General features: G+C 31.0%; 1 protein-coding gene across 1 annotated transcript in view; it reads right to left on the reverse strand.

The window, feature by feature from the left end:
• The window catches only part of LOC139491692 (metabotropic glutamate receptor 1-like), a 59,832-nt gene that overhangs the window by 16,783 nt on the left and 16,050 nt on the right, over window positions 1-26,999 (reverse strand). The window contains exons 2-7 of the mRNA XM_071279505.1: window positions 12,662-12,911; window positions 7,137-7,366; window positions 5,948-6,191; window positions 5,033-5,222; window positions 4,553-4,676; window positions 784-1,672 (exon numbers count right to left, since the gene is read on the reverse strand). Of these exons, the coding sequence (XP_071135606.1) occupies window positions 784-1,672; window positions 4,553-4,676; window positions 5,033-5,222; window positions 5,948-6,191; window positions 7,137-7,366; window positions 12,662-12,911 (1,927 nt within the window). The remainder of the gene's footprint in view (window positions 1-783; window positions 1,673-4,552; window positions 4,677-5,032; window positions 5,223-5,947; window positions 6,192-7,136; window positions 7,367-12,661; window positions 12,912-26,999) is intronic.

Consider the following 26,999-nt stretch of genomic DNA (forward strand, 5'->3'; position numbering starts at 1 on the left):
ACTTTCCTCATTTCCCATCTCAATTATTCACATAAACACTTCCACATCATTTTATAAAACTTGGGTGAATTGTCTATGTCTGTTGACTTCAGCTACATTCCAAAATTTAAAACAAGATTAACAACTACAGGTCCCCAAATAGCCTTCAACAATGACAAAAGCTCATACAGCACAGTCAGCTATAAAAGACCTTAAAATGACAAATATAAAACAAATGAAATGAAAAAACAAATAGACTAATAATTGTACAAAACAAAATAGTTCAACCTTTAAGCAAGCTTAAAAGGAATCAAGACATATCATGCGCTTACAGTGCAGCTATTTATTAACAAACTCCATATTCAAACACTCGAACAACTAATTCATAGAGAGGGGTGGAAGTTGAAGCCCCCTTTTTTTTTATCAGTCAATGCATTTGAATGAAGACATGTACACATCAACTCAATTTGTTAATACACATTTCCAGTCTAGCTTTCAATACATTTGTAACGACCTTTAACCCCACTGACAATTTGCGTCTGTGTCCATACTTGTACTTTTATCAATATATTGTTGAAGATCTGTTAAACCACAATTTCAGACTGTTATAGCCAGATATTTTGTTGATTGCCCGAAACCAGGATTTTTTTTTATGTATACTCTATATTTACATGATTATGTCTTTACATTTTTTGTAGCAATGGTAGTATGCAGAAATGGTGTATTGTGGTTAACAAATGTACACTAATAAAATTTGTTTTGACAGCTTCAACTTAGGGTTTTATATAAAGTCGTTTTACTTACGCTCCTTCTGTTTTATCAACCGAGTTGTAGGACACTGATCCAAAATGACAACGAACGTCTTTTGATGTAGTAAAAGCACTACGTGTGTTCTTCTCTGGTGCCCAAACAATAACATACACTTTGGGAAAGAAAAGCAATACAAGTGAAACAGATGCACTTAGACTGATGGCTATAGATAATGTAAAAACTTTTGGGTCACTTCCGAAATAAATGGCAAAAAATCCTAACCAAATCACACAAGTCGTATACATGGTAAATCCAATAAATTTTGCCTCATTAAAATTTTCAGGAAGGTTTCTCGTTTTAACAGCATATAATGTACACATAAATATAAGTAAAAGATCAAATCCAAGGGGTACTACAATACCAAGAGTTGTTGTGTTACAGATGAGTCTTACACGGCGAGTAGTTGGATAATCTAATGTGCAATCTGCTGGTTCTATAATTAGCATGACGGTTATAACGGCGCACTCGACACCGACCAAGATACACGAAATAATCACTTGAGAGGATGCACTCATAAAGCGTGGTTTCTTGGTGATAATTTTTTTCGTCCCTTCTAAAATTCTGGCGATCCTGTTTGTTTTTGTCACAAGCGCTCCATAAATCATAGAAAAGGATAATCCGGGTAATATTCTTGTAAAATAACAAGTAACAATAGTAGGTTTGGCAACAAGTACAAAGTTACAGGAATAAGCAACAAGAATGCCGATCATAATAATGTACATGAGTTCTCTAGTGGAAGCTTTGACAACAGGAGTATTGTGATGTCGCATGAATATGACGCTTATCCATAATGTAACAAAGATTCCAAATGATGCCACTATCAAAGCAATCATAGCTTCGCTGTTCGTCCAGCTCATGTTCTCTATTGGTAACTTTCGACAAGCTGAAAATTAAAAGAGCAGAATGAAAAAATCAAAAGAACAGATTGGTCACTGTATTGTTAAAACATCGCCAGGTGTTGGTGTGCTCTTTGTGTCGATATCTATGAATATTTAGGATAACAGATATCATCATTATGTGAAATGAATCATATCTATCTAATCTTAATTAACTATCACAATCTTTAAATTAATAAATTAAGTTATATTGTCTTTATTCATGATAAAAATACAAAAGCAGTATACTCCAGGTTTTCAGAAATTGAAAAACCAGATGAAAGAAAATGATCAAATTTATACAGCAGTCAACAAAATGGACAAATATTTTTTTTCAAGACTGAGAGAAATAAAAAATAAGTAGTATATACATCATACCAGTCCTTAAAGATTTGATTGTTCAACATATAAATAGTATTTTGGGAAAAATTCGTAGTAGAAGTCAAAGAAAATAATGAAGAGAAGTATCCAATATAGGCATGTTATCTGTTTTATAACTGGTCACCGAGAAGGAATGCGATTACCAGATATTCTAACCGTAACTTATAGAATGAATGCTCACGATGGCATTCCCTTTTATAGCACAGGCCTATGATATCAGACAGTTCTGATAAGTTTGATCGCATACTGAGTGCTAATAGAGTAGATACACTCATGAACACAACATACCAAACGCGGATATCAAAGGGGAACATTAGTTACCAACCCGGGAAAATAACTCTTGCAACAAGAACCAGCATGATTCTGTAGGTCGACAATTATGGACAAGGCGGGACATTGAAGTGAGAAGATCATATGCTTTAAATGTGTCTATGTCTATAATTTACTCGATTAAGACAACCAACTAAAAATATTTGTTAGATATCTTGGGAGAAAATGAAGTATAAAAACGACTTTCAAAAACTCCACACAGATGACAATGGTACGTCAGATGCGTGGTACGTCTTCATAAGACTTATCAGTTATCTTATATATAAAAAAGAAGATGTGGTATGATCGCCAATGAGACAACTGTCCACAAGAGACCAAAATGACACAGACATTAACAACTATAGGTCACCGTACGGCCTTCAACAATGAGCAAAGCCCATTCCGCATAGTCAGCTATAAAAGGCCCCGATATGACAATGTAAAACAATTCAAACGAGAAAACTAACGGCCTTATTTATATAAAAAAAGAAAGAACGAAAAATAATATAAACAAACGACAAACACTGAATTACAGGCTCCAGACTTGGGACAGGCACATACATAAATAATGTGACGGGGTTAAACATGTCAGCGGGATCCCAATCCTCCCCTAACCTGGGACAGTGGTATAACAGTACAACATAAGGACGAACTATAAAAATCAGTTGAAAAAGGCTTAACTCATAGTTCTTTTCTCTGTGTGTTGCATTGTTGTTTTGTTTTTTGTTGAACTTCAGTGTTTTTGTTGTTTCGTTGTTTTCCTCTTATAGTTTATGTACTCCTCAATTTGAGTTTTTAACCTGTATTTATTTTCTCTTAATCGATTTATGACTTTCGGTATACTAGTAAACTATATAATAGTTAAAAGCCCAAATCAATAACGATGTTTATGATTAATGAAACAATAATAATATAATATCGACAAACACACATGATTAAAGAAAGAAATGAAAAAGACATCAATAAGTATCATAAAAGAGGGACGAAAGATACCAAAGGGACAGTCAAACTCATAAATCTAAAAGACAACGCCATGGCTAAAAATGAAAAAGACAAAGAGAAAAACAATAGCACACACGACACAACATAGAAAACTAAAGAATAAACAACACGAACCCCAAGCATATAACATATACCTTAAGCACAGGGAAAATGTATTTAATGCAGGCTTTATATTTTTCATTTAATGCCTTTTAAAACTTTCAATATATCATTGAATTCTCATTATTGAAAACAGCACGATAACAAGCATTTTTTAATATCCTTGTTCTTTTGTTTTTGGTGGATAGTTGTCTCAATGGCAAATATATAACATTTCCTTATTTTCATATCTAATGATTATTCTTGTCTTTTCAATTTTTCTATCGTGAAGAATGTATATTAACCATTCACCTTTGACATTAAATGTGGATTTTATCATTTCTTCGAAATTTAAAAGATAGTGACGTGTTTGTTACTAAAAGTATTCAATGTAAAAATGAGTGTAGATAATGGCGAGAAGAAGTGTGGCATGTTAATAAGTTGAATTCTCTGGAGTTAGTATGAAATAGATTAAACTGCATCAATGAACAAACTTGTATATTCAATTTATCAGAAAAATCAAATAATTTTTGAAAAAAAACGCACTATTGCCGCAATCCATCGAAATAAATTTGAAACACAAGACAGAAGTCCCGAGATTCAGCTATGACCAATAAGAGGTAGTATAAGCAGAACATTTAAGTTAGTATAAACAACTTAAATTTATTAGATACAACTAAAAACAATAAACCAAAAAAAAGACTGGGGTATCATTCCACATTTATGCCTTTTATTCTACTTACATTCAGAAATAAAATCACAAACATTGATAATTTAAAAAATATATTTACCAGACACAAGGATATTCCTTGCCGTGGCTATGCGTCTTAGTTTTTGTAAATTGGGTTGATCTTTTGTATTGGTATTTTATGCTTATTTCGATGTCCCATTTAGCATAATCGTTGAAAGTGTGAAAAGAACAATTGAACAAAAATCGAAATTGTATTAGTTTTGTAAAACGGTAAATTCGCACATGGATTGATTTGTTTAAAAGGTTGTAATACAGCTAGTGAACCACACCACATTGCCACAAGAGTAAGCGAATAAAGAATAAATTATTTATGCGGCAATACACACAAAATGACTTTTTACTCTTTACTTGTTAATGATTTACTGACCCGACAGATCTTCGTTAGGCCACCAGCCTTTACTGCATGTTTTACAAGTTTCCTCGTCCAACATTATCTCATTGTCCTCACATTTTGTACATTTCCAACAGCACTTGATATTAGTTTCGATATTCTGAAAAGAGGTTTATGTAGTATTTAATAAAATATACTCCATTGTATTGATAACCAAATCTTTATTGTTAGAATGATTCATAATTTTCTAAAAGTATATATAGTAAGGAACTTGAACATATTTAAAAAATATTTTAATGCCAAGACCCATTTAGGATATTCAAAAAGTGTGGACGTTTTTTCTTCTATATTTTTATAATTACTGGACACTTGACGTTATTATTGAAGAACACAATTCTTCTAATTGAAAGCTGAAATCTTATCATGTTGAAACCAAAAGAGATGAATGCCATTATAAAATGAGAGACATAAACCTGTCAATTACTCCTTAACTTTATAAAAACATTAAAGACCTACCTTAACAAAACCTTTCTTACAGGGCTCACTACAAACAGATGTCATGGGTTTTACTTTTCCCGTTCGTGGCCAGTAAATGTTGTTTTCATCAATAATTAGATGCCCAGTCTCCCATGAACCTACCATAATGTATTTGTATGACACGTTTCCAAAGTCATCCTTTATTTTTTGGAAATTCATTATATCGTATCTGCAATGAATCAGAATATATTCACTTCTAAATATTAGATAAAAAAGAAAACACACAACCAGCAAATCAAAACAAGTGGCAAGAAGTTGGTTAATAATGCATATCAGCTGTTTTGTCTGTCCCATAGAATAACAATTTTACTTGCGGTCACACCAATATCAGTTTTATCATATACGTCTAAATATATGATAATTTTAAGACTGACTATATCCATATGATAACTTATGGTCCTACAGGTATAACACCATTATGTATATATACCTTGCTATTGTGACATCTCGACAACGCAGTATATGTATGTATACCGTCTTTCATTGGTGAAACGAGGAGAAATACTTAACGACAGCACGTCGTTTATTCTAGATTTTATAGCTCAGTCAAGGGTGTTTGATATAGGTAAAAAATAATTAAAACAGTTGTTTATTCCCGCGGATATTAATGAAATAAAAATATCAATGATGTCCTATAAATTTTTGAGTAAATTTAACATCTCATATCATTTTTGATTTATGCCATAAATAATTTAATCACACACAAAACTAATATATTTTTTCTTCATTATTTAGATACAAATGATGAGGGTTTATCACGCGTCGTAGCCGAATTACTGACCAAATGATAGAAAGAAGGGATCAATGGTATTGGTCTCAAATTACAATACATAAGTACTCACATCTAAAACAGACATGAACGTATGATAACCAAATCACATGAATTCGTATTACCTTGCAGGTGGGTCTCCATTGTCATCAAAGTACAGACTTTCGTTGCTATAAGTTGTTATAGAAACGTTTAGTAGATACTTTTTGTAAAGGGAACCTTTGACTGGTGACATTTTCTTGCATATTCCTGATCTTCCGCCGCATAGATCTTTCTGCATAGCATGGAGAGCGTATGCCATTGTATACAAAGCATTTTCTATAAATCCTAGCTTAGAATCCTGAACAAAATTTGGATTTTTTTCATTGCCTATCGAAAAGAAAAAGAAATGCATTTAAATGAATTTGTCATTTGAAAAAATGTGGTATGGTGAAAAGTGTAACAGTAATCAACCATTTATTTCCTAAAAAAAGAATTATGCATACATATCTTAAATCAGATGTTAAAATGAGGGACAGTTTACACTATATATATGATTAAGAAATATATTTTCTAATTGTATTGAATTACTTAGGTTTTGCACTATTGACGTAAACTCACTTTTCCTTTTACTCCGTTTGTGATAAGTATTGATTACTAGTATCGGGTTTTCAATACATTGATATCGTAAAATATCAGCCTCGAGCTACAATGCGATTCCTTGTGGCGAACAAGCAAAACAACTTCACGTTGTATTGAGATATTGATATTTCATGATGTGTGTAGAGAACCAGATAAAATAATACATTCGTATTCCAAAAAATAAAATATATATACGTATTTAGTTATTATACATGTCACCAGAGTTAGTTTCATGATACTGCCAATTCATTTCTGTATTGCAAGTCATCGGTATTTAGGCATGAACAAATGAGCAAGTTTATTCTTAAGTTACCTATAGTCTGAGTCTGTTTGGATAAACATGTCCAAGAACATTTTGCAACGTTAATTTAAAAACCTTGTGGAATTGAGGTTGATTTATGCTCAAAATATCTTTTTTCAGTTGAAGTAAAATGAATCCACTTTTTCCAGTCCGCCATCTTTCAGAACATATAAAATGTCAATATTTGGGACGATTTTGCCTTAGACATGTCATTGAACAACAAAAGTGCAATGGAATACACAACTCTTATTTTGTGTAAGAGCTTTTGTTTTAATTATGGAATACGACTGATAGTCTAGATAAGAAAGATTGCGAAAACGTAAAGATAATTGGTTTATCGATTTTTTGTTGTCATGAAAAATAAAATTTTATTGCATATGATAAATAATTACCTGTGCAGGTATTGTTAAATTGTGTTGGTTTTGCTCCAGGGATGCTGCACTTGTAATTTTCTTGCCAATATTCCTGAAACCACGGATTCCTATCATTAGTGTACGGACTTAGGTTCTGGAACATATCATCAAACCAATCAATCAGAGGTGAATGAAGCTTTATTGACATACCACCTGCTGCTGCCGCCTCGTTGTCTTTGACAACATCAGGTCTGTCATTCCAGCCGTCGCTAAATAGATTTAAACAAAATAACTTATTGCTTTTATTCGTCGTTGTTCTGTAGACTGCTAGTATGTTTATTGAACAGAATTCATATAGTGATTTTTTTCTCTAATATTTATGTATCTAAATTTGTCAACATCTTATCAAAGTACCAGTACCCATCTTTCATCAAGTATAACTTCATAATTATAAGATACAAATTTACCAGAAAACAAAGGCATTTTATATTCAGATGCACTTTTATTTTTTGTCGGTTTTGCTTGAACCCACAAGTATATAGACACTTTGAAGAGACACAACATCTCAGCATTAGGAAACTAAGTGTATGCCTATCTATACTGCACTCGTCTAATTTGAGCAGTCAAAATGCGTTGACTGTATATTTCTTTGTTATATACAGTCACTGACCCGATATCACTTTTCCTTATGAATATTTAAATAGAAGTTGCCGAATTAATATTTTCTTATTCATACGACCTCTTCAACCTGTTCTTGTTTCCAATGCATACAACGATGCGTGGAACGACGCAACCTTGTTTCTTTTGCAATTATTGGAAAAACATATTTCATTTGTTAATATTTTTTGTTTGCAACCTATAAATCATTATGTTTTATGCTTATGGTTTATATTTTAGTCCATACTCAAACGATTTAGTTCACCATCGTGTGTGGGTTTCAACAGGTAAATGTACATTTCATTGTATTGTATATTTCTCCGCGAGCATAACATGAGGCCTTTTTAAAGGGGAATCCCCCCAATATTTAAATCAAATAAATAACCTTAACGCATTAAACTACCAATGAAAATATTTTTTTAGATTGCAGTATAAAGACAATCTCTGTGCATTGACTTGACATATCAAAGATATAAGGATTCGGCCCGAAACGGGGAAATAGCTCGGCACAACCTCGCATTTCCCCGTTTCTAAGCCTCATCCTTATATGTCAAGTCAATGCACTATTGTTGTCTATGTATGTGTGTGTGTAGAAGGGAACTTTGTAAATTTTCTCAAACTAAAAAATTTCAAGTATCAATATCAAAGAATAACGTTTACAAAAGTCAATCTAAAAAAATCTTCATCCGTTTTTTTTTACATTTGTTTATTTTTGTTTCAATTTTAGTTTACTTGGATTGCTATTATTCAATTTGATATTGTGTATAAATATATCACAATGAAATTGTCAAAGTAAGTAATGAAGTTTTTGCAACATCGTATATCTAAGTGTTAACCAAGGACCACATTCAAGTACTTTGCAGATATGCAAATACATTGTAAAAAAATGTAAAACGAACAAGCTTCAATAACAAGAAGAAAGGTTAGGCTCATCATTTGAAGTGAGTCTACCATAACAGATGTGTTATAGTAATCTCAGATTTAAAAATACTATAGCACCGACAAAACATTGTTATATACGAATGAAAAAGAAGACGGTATAAAATCAGAAATCGATCCCTTACTTTATCACAATTATAAATTTTCTTTGTCAGTAGGAGAAGGCGAAACAAAAGTTGACATATTACTTGTCACTCTTCTGACATTTACATTTAGCATAAATCCAAATCAGGATCTCGTATCATACGAGATGCCACGAGAATAATAAAGATCCTCTTGGTTATGAATCTTTCGCAAATTGGAAATGAACACAGATGTATATGACTGTTACATTGTTTAATGTTTGTGGTATCAAAGTTGTATGTAGATTACCATTCATCACACGGAGAAAATAACACGAAACTGCCCATGGGTAGTGAGGTGAAAACATGTATATAAAGACAGTAATTTTAAATCTTCCGACAGTGGAATAGAAAAGAATGGGCAAAAGCGAATTAAGCGATTGTTTATATATAAACCCTTATATGATACAAGAATAAATTTCATCATACATGATATAATATGCATACAAAATGTTGATAAAATCCAGAATTACAAATTTAAAGTCTAGCACTGAAAATATATATTCGAAAGTCTAGAGCTTGCATGACATGTAATGGCGAGTGTTGTGGATATCAAGTCAAGCACGGTCATTTTGATTTACTTTTAAAGCCTATTAAATCTAACTGTTAATGAACCAGACTTTCATTGAAACCTTATTTTAACCAATGAGGAGATAAGTAAAGTATTTCAAAAAGTGTCGCAATCTTATATAATGTTCGTGGATTTTGTGGGAACATGTGATCCACGAAATTAAATATCCAACGAAATACAAATTTTCTGTAAGGTAGTATGCGGATTTTGGCAAAACCACGAAATCAAATATCCACAATTTTCGACAATCGACGAAAATTGGTACCCACTAAAATAAATGATTCTACCGTACTCCTCATTCACACGCTACTGATATGTACACAGAGGGAACACACAGAAATTTTAATCATAATTTTTGTCGTACAGTTTTTTCTGCAACCGACCCTTAGTGTGTAAAGGATGGAGCAGTAAAATGCTTCATAAACATATTTCTCTTATGTTGTTGATACTCTATGTCTTCTTGTTGGAATATATCGATATTGCAAGCTTCACATCAAATATCATTCCGCTTACGGTATTGAAAATATTGTTTCAGGAGTCCGGACGTCTGTTGACATTAGACGTTTTCAAGCCTTTTGTACGCTTCAGAATGGAATCAAATATTACAATTTCAATATTTTCGTGTAAAACATATTTAAATGTTTTGTATACGGTTGGAGAAATAATCAAAAATCGAAGTTGCAAAGAGAAATAGGACCTTTAAAAGTCAACATTGACCTATCAATTAGCCAATGGAAATACCACAATTTTGAAACACCCTGCAGGATATGCTAATTACCGAATTAACGCATTTTTAGCGTGCCCTATCAATGTCTTACTCCGGTCAGTCTTAGTGATACGAAAACTATCTGTTCACGCAGGTATTGATAAAAAGTTATAACCATAAAACAAAATGCTTTGAACAATTTAGGATTCAATGTATAATGTATTAATTATCAATGTAGACTGATGGATTTTAAGCACTTGCTAAAAAAATTGTTGCAATACTTTTAACGACATACAGTGGTTTGAAAACGGTTTTGTGACATTTCATCCATCATACGATATTCGGTTGACTTTAAAGTCAGCGGATGATTTCCATAGAGACTAGATCGGTTGTAAACATTTCTTAAACTGAAAAGTCATAAAGATTAGTTTTATACGTCATCTCTAAGTATCCCTTTTAGAACGAAAAGATGACCTAAATAATAAATTATAAGCAGACATATGATGTATAACTTCAATCAATAATTCCATGATTTAAAACAGTAGGGTCATTTTGCCTTAATATCTGCGCATATAATATTCGATAGTATTTGCACACAAATGAATAAATTTTTCAATTATAAATTTCAACTTTCATTTGCCGAAGTAATTTGGATTAAGTCTAACATTAAAGTTTTCCCGTCATCAATCTTCATTAAATTTTATGGATACACACATTTTAATAATTCTAATTCCGTAGGTCTCATTCGACAGTTCACATGCACATTGCTACTCCTGTACAAATAAGAAAATTCGGTATGACTAGTCAACTTTTATGTCATACTGCAACGGTATTTTGCAGTTGATCTATTTTAAAGATTTCCAAACAAACGCTGCGAACTAAGCAAAGGATTGTTAGCTCAATTATTAACGCATATTTGAAGTATAGCATGCCTAAGGATGGACGTAAATGGTCATTCTCTTATATTAAACACGCGATCAACCATTTTATTATCAGTCCCAATAGTTGTTTCGATATGACCATGTTTGTAGTGATGTCTGCGATTGCAACTAGGGTAACATTTGCATTTCTAAAAACCTATTTAAACAGCCGTATTACTAAGTCAGGAATATGACAGTTGTTGTCCATTCATTTGATGTGTTTTGTCATTTGATTTTGCCATTTGAATAGGGACTTTCCGTTTTGACTTTTCCTCGGAGTACAGTATTTTTGTGATTTTACTTTCTAGACAACTCTTAACAAAACTACATTCCATTAAAAAATAATGAGAAAAATTTCCACCTTTCATATCTACTTGACTGAATAGTTTTAGTATCATGATATCTTCAGGACAAAGAAGTATAACTACTTATAGTATCGGACTTCCATAGTCAGAATATAATTGTTTGTACAATAATGTTTTATAATTTTTTAATAAAATTATAGATGGGCTAGGCTATTTCATTGATGGTTTCAGTCTATTGAAATTGATCTACATTTTTCATTAATGATCATTTTTGACTTTTATAGTTTAGTGTATCTATAAAAGCTTTAAAGATAATAGCTGAAATCGCTTAAAACTGGTCTTATAAGGGCAATCATTCCATTAAACTTCTTTAAAGAGTCAGTTGATGTTTTAATTCATACTCGTATATTTGAAGATATTTATTGTGTTGACGATATTTTTTGCTGTTAATAGTTTCTGCCTATCTAATTAGGTTTTCAAGTTAATAGTCAAATACACTTAACCTGGTAGAAAAAATAAATCATGCAATGGACAATAACTGATATAATGAGTCGTGTGACTTTATTGGTTGAATTGTAAAGTTGTTAAATCTTGACATTCTGAACATCACTTCATCAGTCTTTCCTTATCTACTATGATTTCAAAATATCAGTCAATTGCTTTCATTGTTGCTTGTTGAAGATAATATGATTTACAAAATACTCTTTTGACCCCTAGGATCAATCATACCAACTTTGGTCTCAACATATATAATACTACCATGATCTAAATTAGTTCAGTTGTTTCGTAGAAGAAAAAATACGACTGATAACGAACGCCAAATGATAACAAAAGCTCCATTGGCGTTAAAAGGCCAGATGCACTTATCCTGTTCAGAGCTTTGAAATACATGTACATCCCCTCATCTGCATAGATAAGTAAATGTTTTGTTTTGTTGATTATAATATAGAAATCAATCAACCAAACAAACAAACTAAAATCAAGAGCTTAGTGCTCACATTGCATTTTGACAAAAATCTGTGTGAAAGTTTTATTGAAATCCAGTCGGAAATTTAGGGGTATTTTGTTACACAAGATATCCTTTTCTGGATACAAAAAGTCCTGTATATCGAAAATATGATAATTATGAAGGTAAAACATTAAATTGAAAATACGAGGTGCACAATTCAATAAATACAAAAGATTCTCTGAAAGGTTATTAGTTTCAATACATTGTTCAAAAGGAGTTGTATATTCAAAGTGTCGGCGATGTAAAGGCGGACCAACATATGTACGTTCTCAAAGAATACTATAAACTTTCGTTAAAGTATGTAATAAACATGTTGTAGATATTAATAAACTTGCCTGCCTAGTATAAGAAAATAGCCTTTTGCTCCTTCAACTTTGTTAGTGGCTTCCAGTAGAGTTTTGACAGTTCTTCCTTCACAGAAACAAACAATTACTCGTGCTTTAGCTATCTTAAGTAACTGTTCAATGATATTTGTGAAATCTTTTACTGTAGCTGTGCCCGGAACTCCTTCATCGAATGGGATACAAACATTATATGTCTTTGCCATTTTGATAAATCTATCCATGCCCCTTGAACCGTAACTGCCTGCAACAGAAAGAGCTGCTTGTTATTTTTGTTTTGTTTTATAGATAACGCAAGATGAATATGTACAATGAAATATATGATTATGTCTTATGGTTTTAGGAAATAGATACTGACAAACAATGTTAAAACATACAAAACAAAATTGGAGAATAGGCAATAGTACTCCCACAATTTATAACAAATTTTGAATAAAGGTGGAAAAATAGTAAATGATTTCATACTATAATTCTACAATTGAATATTTAGAAAATTTTGGAAATATTCAATCTAAATAATTTTACTGCTTTTCTTAAAGGGAAACTTCGCAAAAAAATCAAAAATTGATATTATGTTCATTCTGTATAAAAATGCTCAAATTCATGAATATTAAAGTTTTATTCTTATAGATAAGAGATCAACATCGATTTTAAATTTAGAGTATCAATTCTCTGAGGTCGGCCATTTTGTTACCTTCACCGAAATGCACCCAGGATATGTCTAAGGACCAAAACTACAGTAACCCGATGTAGTCGTAATTGCGTGTCGATATCTTGTCAATCGTACGGTTGTTTTATCCGACTAGTTAACTATAACTAAGTTGATACGGAAAATTTTCTTATCTTTTTTTTAATATCCACGATCTGTTATTTTTAACAATAATGATAATATTGGAATTAGTTAAAAAGTAAAAATTTCAAATCATAAATAAGTGTTCTGTGAAACTTGAATTGTTTTCGGAAATCTAATTAGTTCATAATTCTTTTATGTAATAAACTTTTTATTCAAATAAATTAGGATCTTCGCTCCACTGATCACCTGCATTGCTAAAGGTATTACTCCCTAAGGTATTGCAGGGGGTGTGACACGTCCAGGTATTCAAGCGATTTCCTGTCGAGCTTGCAAATTCATGCATCGTTTCACTTCTTAGGGTATTGATCAGTGTACACGGCCGATAATTTATAACTTTCCATTTTGAACTATTAGGTGTATAATATGCATCTCTATCTTGCGTGTCCGAAAGTGATAGTATATACTAGTCATTACTAAACTCATACGCTTGTTTATGAATAACATTTCTGATGTAAAGAAAATCATTTATAAAAATATAGATAGTAACTAAAAATAAACAACAGATTTGATGAAATAAAGATCCAAATCTAATATTTTTTGTCAATGGTGAAGGACAGATCGGACCAAACCAGAAATTTTGATTTTAAAAAATGTACGCACTTGTCGACCATTCGTATATACGCCAGGATGAAAAGTTACGGAACTATAGCGCAAATTCAAATATATACATGTATACATTGCACATAAGAAAGAAACATATATTTTGTGTAATTTGGAGTAAAAGTTTTGTTAGTAGACTAGTCCACGTATGCCAACAGTATGTAATCATCAAATGTCGAAAGACTATTGTATACCAAAAGAAGAAGAAGAAGAGATTTAAATACAGGTCGATAATAACTTTCTTTGGCTCATCGAAGTTATGGACATTTATATATTAATTAGATTGTTCTCGAATAAAGGAAGAAATTCTTCATCATCGCAATTGTTCGTACATGCATGTTATATGTACGCAACTGGACGTACACTAATAATCCCTAAGGGATGTAAATAAACTATAGAGTATCAAAGTTTCAAATCAATTTCGGGATTTATTTTCTTTCTTGATATTCAATGACAGCAATTTAAAGAACAAACCGCTTGTCCGCTTTGTGGGTATTCTTGCCAGTTGAAACAGACTTATAATAACATTAAACAATAGGGAAAGATGAAATTAAATTCGTTCTGTTTTTTTATACATTGTTGGTCAAATAGCTAAAGTATTATATATAGTTGCGGTGTGAGACGAAGACTATTTTGTTAAGGACATTCCCGATTATGTATAAATTTTATTGATGGTTTTTTTCACACTTAAAAGCATATATGTTCGTAAATTTCGATTCCATTCCAAAAAGATTCTTAAATTTTCTGTCAATTTAAAAAAAATATTATCAAATATCTGAAGTATTCGTGCGTTGTGATTTGAAATATTTTGATGAAAACATTAATTCCTAAATAGGTAATTAAAGATAACTTTGGATGGACTAAATTATATAATTGCAATTGTTAATGATCTGTTTGAAATATTAAAGGCTGTCAATCCTAATCTAAAATAGTACAATTTATAGTTCATACACTCGTGATTAGAAGGCTATTTTTATTTATGAATTTATACTTCAATTAAAATAATTAAGTATTTTATCGTTACTGAATTAATTAAAAGTCATAATTCATTTAAAAGTGATCTAAATGCTTATGCAAAATATAAAAATATACAACAGCTATCCAGTTATTGTGCGACCTTATTATTCCCGTTAATTATTTTTTTTTTTTTTACATTTGTGCAGGGACGTCTTTATAAGTCCTTGATTTCTGTGTCTATAACTTTGACTGACTCCCGTTTTCAATTCATACGAAATGTTGTTCACACCTTTAAGCCAATAAACCGTGACATCTAGATTTCACTGAATGAGGATCAAAGGATTAGAATTACATAATGCTATTCCTTTAATTACCTTGAGTTAACCGACGCACTTAACATTCTTTAGGTGTCACAAAACAATACACATTTTATTTCCACCGTACAAGCAAGTGAAAATGTTTGCTGGAATGAAGCAAAAAGGTTAGAACACAAACGTGTATTTTTATTACACTATTGATCATGTCAATTCATATGTCTGTTTAAAGTATTTGTAGAAAAAATCATAAAAATGTTCTATTGTATGAATTAATTTTATTATTAAAATTCGTGGCAAAATATCCACACGATCTAATTTTAAAAGTTGCATGGCTATCACCTATTTTTCGTTGGTTAATAGCTACACCAAAAGTCGTCGATGCGCTTTAAATCGCGTTATTAGATGGTTAACGAACAAGACTTAAATGAGATATTTTCACTCCCGGCATGCATCAAAGACTTAAACTACGTCACATAAGTCAGGAAGTTTCAAGAAATAAAATTAATAATTCCCAATTTTCTCCTTTATTAGATTTCATAATAAAATAAAACTTGGTGAATATGTTTTTTATGGTATTATGAACATAATAAGATAAATAGTGAAAAATCGCGAATTATCCCTTTAATGAATAAAAGTAAAAAAGTCATCAAAATATTTGCAGGTATTGTTCAATATCTATATTCAGAGATGTTTTTATTTGGTATAATGGGGTTCAATCTTAAACTGCCAAAGAAAAAAATATGCGTTGAGAGGACACATGCAGATCATATTGGACTACAATCATTAACGATAGATATACTTCGGGATAAGAAGCATATATATAAACTCATCATAGATACCAGTATTCAATTTTGTATTTACGCCAGATGCGCGTTTTGTCTACAAAAGACTCATCCGTGACGCTCGAATCCAAAAAAATTAAAAAGGCCATATAAAGTACAAAGTTGAAGAGCATTTATGACCAAAATTCCTAAAAGTTATGCCTCATACATGTACAGCTATGTCAATCTATTCCTGAGGCAGAAAAGCCTTAGTATTTTAAAAATTCCAAAGTTTTGTAAACAGTTAATTTATAAATACAATGTATGACCATATCAATGATAATTCATGTCAGCACAGAAGTGCTGACTACTAACTATAGGCTGTTGATACTCCCGGGGAATTAAAGCTCTACCAGCAGAGACATCGACTCAGCTGTTGTAAATAAATTCATCGTAGAGACCAAGATTCAATTTTGTATTTACGCCAGACGCGTGTTTCGTCTACAAAAGACTCATCAGTGATGCTCGAATCGAATATATTTGAGACCATTTTTCACTATTTCAAAGTCAACCAAATTATAGTATAAATGATGAACAAAACATAAACCAGTTTAACTTGAACAACAAAAGTTTACAATTATCATAAAGTAGCTTGATAACTATTTTTACAAAAGTATGAAGAACTTAATGCCCTTTTTATAACTAAATATGAGTTCAAAAGTTCAACCTGAGGTTTGCAAGTTATTGTTCCGTGAACTATCGCCTTGCCATGAATTGACATGAATAGTTTCAAGATGTCGCCGAAATTAGACTTTTCATTTGGTAATTTACTTTTGAGTTAAGAGTATTTCATTTTCTTATTATTTTATTACATGTATCAAATAACGCCTTCAGTTGAGGCATAGACATTAGTAACATTGATAGTATAAATTCTAGTAGGGATGGTTAACCATTACAGAACTTTATTTGACAGATAGAAAGTAATTTCATGTTAGTATTATTTATAATGTGCCACATTTCTTTCTGTTCATGACATTAAAATCAATTTTCAATGAATTAACGTGCAATACGGAGATAGCTAACGATTTCTGTTTACTAAACATCAATCTAATATTAACTGTGATAACAAAAAAATTTCAATAAAAAAATAGGATTTCGTGTTAACTGGCCTTTCCAATTTTTGGCAGTTACTATATGTCAAGCTACAACTAGATTTGGCGATTATCAGTCTAATAACAGATTTAGCGGAGTACATTTTGATAATCCCTAACTAGAGGATACCCAAATTGAATCTATTTTGACAGTTTTGCATCAATGCTTATTTATGATCCAGACAAAAACTTCCATTACATTAAATATTAAGAACATTAAAGTTATTGGTCACACAACGGACAAGTAATTGTTTACACATGTATTTGTTTATAATAAGTTCATGGTTTGTGTTTATGTTAGTTAAGATTGGAAGGTATTTACCCAATGCAGCTTTTACAGCTGATGAGATTCGTGAAAAGCATGATCAAGCTGTATTTAAGTGGTTCGTTTGAGAAATAATGGTCTATAGTTTACGTAGCAGCAGTTCGTTATTAAGTTTAACACCCTCCCCCCGCTCCCCCAACCCACTCTTTTTAGTTGATAATTATCAAGGTGGATCTATAAATATAAACATGCATTTTTCCTCGTTTGTAGATATATTTTGATTGTGTATTATACTATAAAAAAATATCAACGGTTTTGTAGTGTTCTTGTCTGAATTTATAGTGAGAGATTTTAGTTTGGAGAAAATAGAATGTAGTTATTATTAAACGCTGTTACAACTGTAGGCACACTTATGCTATTTATGTGTTGTTTTATCAAGGATTGGTTTTATTTATTAAATAATTCATATTCGGTTGAGCTTGGTGAATTAGTATATAAGTTATAAATATACATGTATATGAAAATTTGAGTCAAATCCGTGAACATGAATTTGACAGCTAATGCCCCTTTAAATGTTCGAGTTATGTTTTAGCGGATATTTTCCTATCGCTGTAAATCGTTGTTTACTAATTGAATGTCAGTGGAAGGAGAAAGTCAGACGTATAATTATTAACTGACACTTACTCTCGCTTTACACTAATATACATAGACTTTACCTCTCAATAATCATTTGTAAAAGTCAATAATCATTTGATTCAAGAGGAATTGTAGGATCCTTGTAATGGGTCATTATTTAAAAAGGGTGGCGGAAGTACATCGTACGTATATCTAATTATAGTCCGAAGTTTTTTTATACGGGCGGATATTTTATACAAACTGGTCAAAGCAAATAGTATTTTAAAAGCAATAATGTGAAATGTTTTATACAGCACAGTGTGTGCCTTTTATGTTTGGTTGGTGAATAATCTACGTGTCCTTAATACATAGGACAAGGAAATTCCAATCTCAAATTATTGTTGTATTTATTGCCTCAAAACATACAAATATGGTTTCTAATAGATTTGATGGTAACTAAAAACTGCAAAATTTCCTTTCATTACGTTTGAAAATTTCAGGGCAGATAGATCTTGACCTGATTAACATTTTCATTTAAACAGTCTTCTCTAAATGCTTTAGTTTCAGAGATATAAGCCAAAAACTGCATTTTATCGCCCATGTTCTATTTTCAGCCATTGAGGCCTTCTTGGTTGATGGGCGGGGTCATTTGATATATTGTTGAAACTAAATACCCTAATGATGATTTCAGCTTATCGGGTTGACTTGCACTATATACATCCTTATTAACTTGAACTTATCAAACCTCAAAGTGTGACATGAATATCAATTATATGGTCATGTTTATAAATTTACTGTTTACAAAAGTGTTAATTATTCGAAATACTAAGAATTTTATTATCCCAGGCATAGATTATAAGGCACAACTTTTTCGGGATTTTTGGGTCATCAATGCTCTTCAACTTATATTATTACTTGTATGGCTTTCTATCTATTTTGATCTCTTTGCAGACTTAACACACGCCTGGTGTATCAAATTAAAAGCCTGGTACCTTTGATAATTAAACAGTTTTCTAAAGTTAAATTTATTCAGATTTGTCCACTTCATCTTCATTTAAAATATAAAAAAAAATGTTGGACTGTGATTTTTTCATGATAATAACCCAAAAATAGGTATAAATTGATGAAAAATGGGAAAATCATAAAAATTGGGTTCTTTTAAAGGGCCATAGCAAAAAAAGAAGTGCACCACCATAAAAAAAAATTCTTCACCAATTATTGTTTACAGTCATATAAACCCCAAAAACAGCTGGTAAAGATAAAATTTTAATTCTAGAAGTGTTTGACTCCTCAGAGGTGTACATCATTAACTCATACTTTTTTTGTGATATTACAAAAAATAAAAAAGTTTTTAAAAAAGTGATTGTATCAAAACAAGGGGTGGGGGTGGGTGAGATTCCATAAAATAGCTATTATATTTTTTGAAATTATTTACCCTTCACTAGTTGAGCTGATTTGCACTGATCAAAAGTAAACAATATTAAGATATGATTATATGATTTTTTGCTCACACCATTTTCCAATTTTTTAAATTGGACAAGTAAATTTTCTTTGTTAACAGTTCCACAACATGTGATAACAAATGATTTTAACACAAATTTGTATCTAGTTTTCATATATATTTCATATATTAAATAACATATATATTTTAAAAGTGATTTTAATACCAGTAGATGACATGTTAAACTTCAGTTCTTATAATGTTATTTGAATAAATAAATTTCTTTTATTTACTCGCATTTATACAATTTTCAGGATTTTAGCTTAAATCCTAGAATTTAAGACTAATGCCTAACATTATTTAGGTAATCGACTTACTGCCTAGGCGTTAGCTTATTGCCTAGGATTTAAGTTTAATGCCTAATTTCACTTATTGTCGCTAACACATATATAACAATAGTATACCGAATTTTCTATCACCGTCACATATTTTCTGCATTAATATATCTCTTTGCGTTAACATTGTTGTTATTCCCTCATTTTTTTCAATTTTCTGGAAACCTTTCAGAGAAACCAGAGACGAAGTGAATAAGAATTCAGTATTTAAAGGTACAAAATACCACAAAACAATATTGACAACAAACTGCTTTGAGTGAAAATGAAGCTGTCTATACAGATATATGAAATATATCAATTTTTCATTATGATACATGATGCATACTGATTAAGAGTAATTTTCAAAATCAGAATTATTTCATTTTTTTTTTTAGATTTTTGTTAAACTATTCAATTATTGATTTGAAATGTATATACAAAATGTATTAAATTCAAATAAATCTATAATGCAATAAAAACATATCTACATTATTTGTTCTTTTACAAATAACAATCTTTGCTGTATACTGATAATCTTTATGAATCTTAAAAAGATATATAAACAGATGTGTTTTGTCCATACATCAATTGGAGATAATCTCTAATGTCAAATAAACAAATTAACAATGTGTTTGACAAAAGACATATAAAAAGAATCTGAAGTTAATTCAATACATCAAAATCCATAGTATTCCGGCTGGTAAACATAAGACTAAGAACACATTTGTTTTTTTCTTGAAAACATATTTATTACTAGTACATATATGTCAATGTAACGATAAAGAGCTATATCCATTCGGTCAATGTAACGATAAAGACCTATGTTTATTCGGGTGAGACAAAGGTTCACAAGATATTTAGAATTATTCAGGTTGCCTTACTGTTATTCTCGTTACAAATCAGTCTGCTGATATTATATATTTGATCCTCTAAAGCAGCACATGTATTGATTTGTTAACGTATTCAAGTATCAACAAACCAAAGCAATAAAAAAGAATAGTTCATAAAACAAGAAAGAAATGTTTTCAAATTCGAACATAGACGAAAATTCCTATAACCTACCGATCTCCTTTTTATGTTTTAAGGAGAATACATTTTTATAAGAATTATCTGTTCACATTTGAATTATGTTTAGTCCTGATTATGCTAGTATTTCCTTGGTATTATCTGCAATCATAAACAAATTCGCAATGGCACAGTGCTACTTAAGATTAAAGAATAAAGATCCAATAAGCAAATTACAATTTCATAAATGAGAACTTAAGGCATTTTTCCCCACTTGTTTCATAAACGAATACAAAGCGCTGCACAAGAGACAAGTTCTTATAACATAACAAATCTCATCACAGGAAACCAAATAATTGGATGGCTGTGTTTAAGAAATTATTACAGCACGAGTGATACCGTGCAGTGCTATTGTAGTAATTACTTTCATATATATTATGTTACATTTCATTGTCAATGACAGAATGAAAAAAGTAGAAGGGAAAGTTCCTTTTCACAACAATACCTAGTCCAAATATTTATGATGTCTTAAAAGCCAATTTAGATTTTTTTTCTGTGACGCCAAAAATAAAAATAACCTTTCAATTCCGCTGTCAATACGTCAAAAGTATTTGTGGCGTCACTGAAAAAAAAAATCAAAAAAGTTTTTCAAGACGTCACAATTATTTAGACTAACAAATACTGAAAAGACGTTTTAATGTAGTTATATTTCGCAAGATGAATACTTGAATTAAAGCACTCCTCTATCATGCTGATAAGTTGTATACATGGCACATGCCATATACGTTCCATCCGCATTGTTATAACATTGTTGACTTCTTTTATAATTCTAAACTGACAAAATTGACGATAAAATGCTGTTTAAGTTAGAGCAAGCCAAATTTTGACAGCAAAATATATGCAGATTACTTAATTATTCTTTTTTTATTTTGTAACACTCAGATAATTTTCGAGATTTTACCATGGTATAACCTAATGGTATTATTGGTACAAATACAAATGTTTAAAACGACCACTTGAACACTTGTACATCCATTTAAAATTATAAAAAGGAGCATTCGAATCTTCAAAATACATGTGTATGCTTCTACTACCGAAATATGAGTGGTATCAAGCTTTAAGATTGTTTCCCAATACGTTGTTTTAACGCTGTACATTTTATTGGGGATAACGATAACGTTGGAATGACTCGCAATTAATGTCTTGTCTGTCTAGCAATATAACGAATTATAATAAACATACATGTGATATAATAATTCGTCAATGTATCAAGCTGAACGTATAAAACTTTAATTGTGTATCCGTAGACGTCGCAAATTAGAATTTTTGTCACCATTCGTTTCACATTCAACTTTAATGATTACCAAATTTTTCATTAAAACAGTTTAAAGAGTTGCAATATATCGGACAGTATTCCACGATCGACAACCTAGATAAACGACACTGACTTCTGTCCCCTCCTGTTGGTATGGCTTTGTTTTAAATCAGACAGTCTGTATTCTTTAAAGTCAAGTTGGATTCAAAGACGGAAAGCAAGCATGTTAGAAGAAATTAGAATTGTCAGTTTTGATTGCTCTATTGTTGATAGTGATGATCTATAGAATGGTGAATGTAAAACAGTGTGATATGTTTGACGTTTTAATTAGATGAAACCTATGATATGTTGCATATGCTATGCATGAACAACAAACAAAAACAAGATGACAATTGCTGTTCGTTTTCATGTAAAATATAAAATGGTCAGTTTTAGTTTGTAACCCAGATTTGTTTTTTCTCTATCGATTTATGAATTTCGAACAGCGGTATACTACTGTTGCCTTTATTTAGAATTCTGTTATGGCATCGGATCCTGATTCCACGTGAAAAGAGAAAAGAGTGACTTATAAAAGTCTCCATATTGATCGGGGTAAACAAGTAAGATCTGAATAACTCGACAACTAAGCAGTCGACTGAAAATATGACATCAAGGTTTTATTGTAAAATCATGAAAAGATAATAACATCTTTTAATATTTTATAAGGTTATTGTAAATATTTAATAATTTCTATTATATATTTTTTTTCAATTATTTAGAAATAAAAGTGAACTTTTTTTTGTTTTTTGTGTATTAAAATATTTGTAGATTCCCCCTTTTGTGTGTGATTTATTTGTATGTAAATGATACCCTTTCAAAACAGCTAATGCATTGTGAAAGGTCATTAATTGAAATGACTTTATCATGCCCAAAAGGACTTGGTCAATAACCTTGCACTGGACAATGTGCGTTTGTTCTTTTAATCAATATTTGCGTATTTGCGCTTGTAAATAGTTTCACTTTTCAAGTTTGATACACCTTTACAAATTGACCGAACATTCGAGCTTTTTACTTATAAAAGTTCAAATGTAAACGAAATTATTTTTTTTACATATAAGGATAGAACAGATAGTATTTTTTTTCTTGAATTCTCCAAGAAGATTTATATGATTCGTGGATCTATAAATAGAAAACATTATTTTCCGTGAAAAGATGTGAATATTCCATCTTCAATCATTATTTATCTAAGCCTCCTCTAATAGGTGAAAACCTAAATTTGTTTTAAACCAACGACAGCTCATATTGACCTTTGAAGAAAGAGACATGGTTGTTTTATTTTGCCATTTTTTAATTCCAGCTTGTAGACGACACGCGCGTCTGGCGTACAAAATTGTAATCCTGGTATCTATGGTGAGTTTTGTTATAATAATTATTTCCATTCATCATTTGGGATTGTTTTCGTTTTCATCTGACACATGAATGTACGCCAACGATTTCCGTCAATATTATGGGCTGGCCAGTCATCACACAAAAATGGAACATAACATTTTCAGAAATCCGTCACTTCATTAAAATTAGATATACCAAAACTTATGTTGACTAAGCACAAATGTTCTGTAGCAAAAACCGCACATGGCCCAAAAATTGAAGCGCAAATGTCAATTTAAAAAGGCCCAATGTCCTATTAAAAAATGCAAACGTCCCGCTCCGGTAGCACAAGCGGGTTCTGACACATGTCGAAAATTCTGCTAGTCGGATATTACCTGTGGTTGAGTTTTAACAGGATTTACAATCGCAAGGAACTAAGTAAAGATAGTTTAATCATTAACTTTAAGTTTGATTAATGGCTCGTATCATCTGGGGTTTGAACTCGTCATTGTTTTTTTTTTGTTTTTTTTTGTTAATTTCCAATAACATAGTGATTCATTATTTGGTATTGCACACATCAATGCACACAGTTATCAGCTAACTGCAGGTAATTGGAATCAATAAGATAAATCTGACTTAAACTACACTTTTTACAAGCTATCGCATCAACGTTAATAATTAATTATCAAAGAAACAATGGTAAACTGAAAAAAGAAATATTACTACTAAAACGCAAAAGAATGAACGTAAAATCCATAGAAATTGGTCAAAGTCCTTCTTTCCCAAATGTTAGGATTAAAGCATTTAATTGGCATATTGATTTTCATCTGTTTCTTTGAAGGCTATTTTTTTAAATTTTTAATTGGTCTTGAATTCGAAAACTATAAATTTCACTTTTCCAAAAGTAAACAGCATATCAAAGACAGAATAATCGCAAATACAGGTTAAAAATGTCAGTTCCAAGTGTATAAGGTATTAACATAAGCACAATTCATTGGTTCTAACTGTACTCTAATCTCGATAATGCACATCTTATAAAAAAACCATACCACTTCATTTTAACTCTAGTGGAAAATTGTCTTGTTTTAGAAATTATAATTTTATATAAATATATGGATAAATTAAACTATATGCTACCATAAGAATGCGCCAGATATCTTTTTACTCGTTTGGTAATTTTGGTACTAACCTAAATCAATCAAAATATAAAAATAAGGAGACATGGTATGACATTTATCCGCCAAATTTCAAATGAAAGGGGTATAAGCAATGTAAAGCAACCATACAGCCTTCAACAACGAGAAAACCCCATATCGTACAGCCATGAAAAATATGAAACAATTCCATTGCGAAAACCAACAGCATACTTTAAAACAAAAACAAATATATTAAACATGAACCAACTACATCCATTCGACTATAGGCTTCGGTCTTTGGACAGGCACATAAAAAATGGGGCGAAGTTAAACTTGTTTGTGAACGCTCAACCCTCCCTCTAACCTGCGACAGTGGTTTAACAGTACGACATAAGAACAAATTATCAAAATCAGTTAAAAGGCCTTACTCATCAGATGGATACCAATAGAAATACATCTAACAAAACACAGAGTGGATGTGGACGGGTACTTATACATCACAAAAACATACAGACACTAAGTACAGATCTGAAACTAACGCAATTACTGCACGAGCGCTAATTTTTTGTAGTTTAAAGCCATTCTCAACTAATACATAAACATGTATCTAAGGTTAAATATCAACCAGTACACTTCTAACACCCAATATATTTAGTGTAAGATGGCTTTAAAAGAGGAACGAAAGATACCAGAGGGACAGTCAAACTCATAAATCGAAAATAAACTGACAACGCCATGGCTAAAAATGAAAACAGTCAGATCATTCCTCGTTGTTTTTGTTTAGTTTTTTTTTCTATTAATCGTTTTGTAAGGTTTTATTATTTATCAATCGTGTTCTGTAAATTTCTTTTCAAAAATTACTTATCGTGTTTGATGAGTTTCTTACCAATAATCTTTAACATATTTGTTTTTGTTTCTTTCCAATGATTACTTATTGCTTAGTTTAGTTTCTTTCCACAAATTACTGATCGTTCTTGTTAAGGTGGCTGGGGCGTCTTAACTAAAATTTATAGAATTGTTTGATAATTTGTTAAAATAAAGTTTTCATCATGCTTTTTCAAAAATATAATAAAAAGTATGGGTCACCGGACTTTTTTTTCACGCTACAGGTTGTGCAAAATTGTCAGATTTTGTATAGATTATGCATGGAAAATCAAATTTTGTGTGATATAAAGAACACTATTTGATAGAACTTTAAGATAAAATGTGAGAAGACAGCTCTTATAAATTTATTGCAGATAAGAAAAAGAAAAATCGGGTCACCGAACTGGTTTTCTTGCTACATATAAAAAAATCGTAAATTCCCAACAATTATATTATAAAAATTACTTTATCTGAGTTATCTTCCCGTATTTGGCAAAGTTGAAAATAAAATATTCAAATACAAATAAGGTGTTTTAGAGAAATTACAGCCGTAATAGTGATAAAAGACACAATATTCTACATTTCCATCATAAGTCTTTTACATAAATTATATTATACTCTCAAAATTTGTACATTTCATCAAATATCTAAACAAAATTATCGGCTACTTCAAAATCCAAGATGGAGGAGACACCCGAGCCACCTTAAGTTTCTTTCAACTAAGTATTCATCTTTTCTGTTTAGTTTCTTTATAATAATTTTCATTCTTGGAAAGTTTCTCTACATAAGTACTTTAAATTATTGTTTTTGCTAAGTTTCTCTTCAATAAAGGAGTAGGTTCACTAAGACCCTTTTTTGGCCCCAAAATATAGCAGTTTTAGAAAATTGTGAAAATGTAATCTTTAACCTATATTTTGGAAAGTAAAATGCTTCTGCTACATAAATATGAGCTGTTTTTGACGATACAATGCACAAATATCGCGTTCTAGCATCATTAAGTCATGCTAAATTACTGAAATCTTCAAAATTTCAGCATTTTGGTCAATTTTTAAACAGTTTCCGTCTAAAATGAAAGTGGCCGCATTCGTGTTCATCCATAATATTGAAATGTAAGTTGTATTTGATGATAATACAAAACATATATAAAGGTTGAGGATGAACACGGATGCGACCACATTCATTTTTGACAAAAACCATCTGAAAAGTGACGTTTTTTGGCATATTTGATAGATTTTTCATATTTAAGCTTGAATCAGAGCGTTTTTAATGACTAAATCAATTAAATCTTTCACATAAACTAATCGTATCAATTGTAATAGACACTTAAGTGT

The sequence above is a fragment of the Mytilus edulis genome, chromosome 10 (genome assembly GCF_963676685.1).
Source record: "Mytilus edulis chromosome 10, xbMytEdul2.2, whole genome shotgun sequence".
NCBI lineage: Eukaryota > Metazoa > Mollusca > Bivalvia > Mytilida > Mytilidae > Mytilus > Mytilus edulis.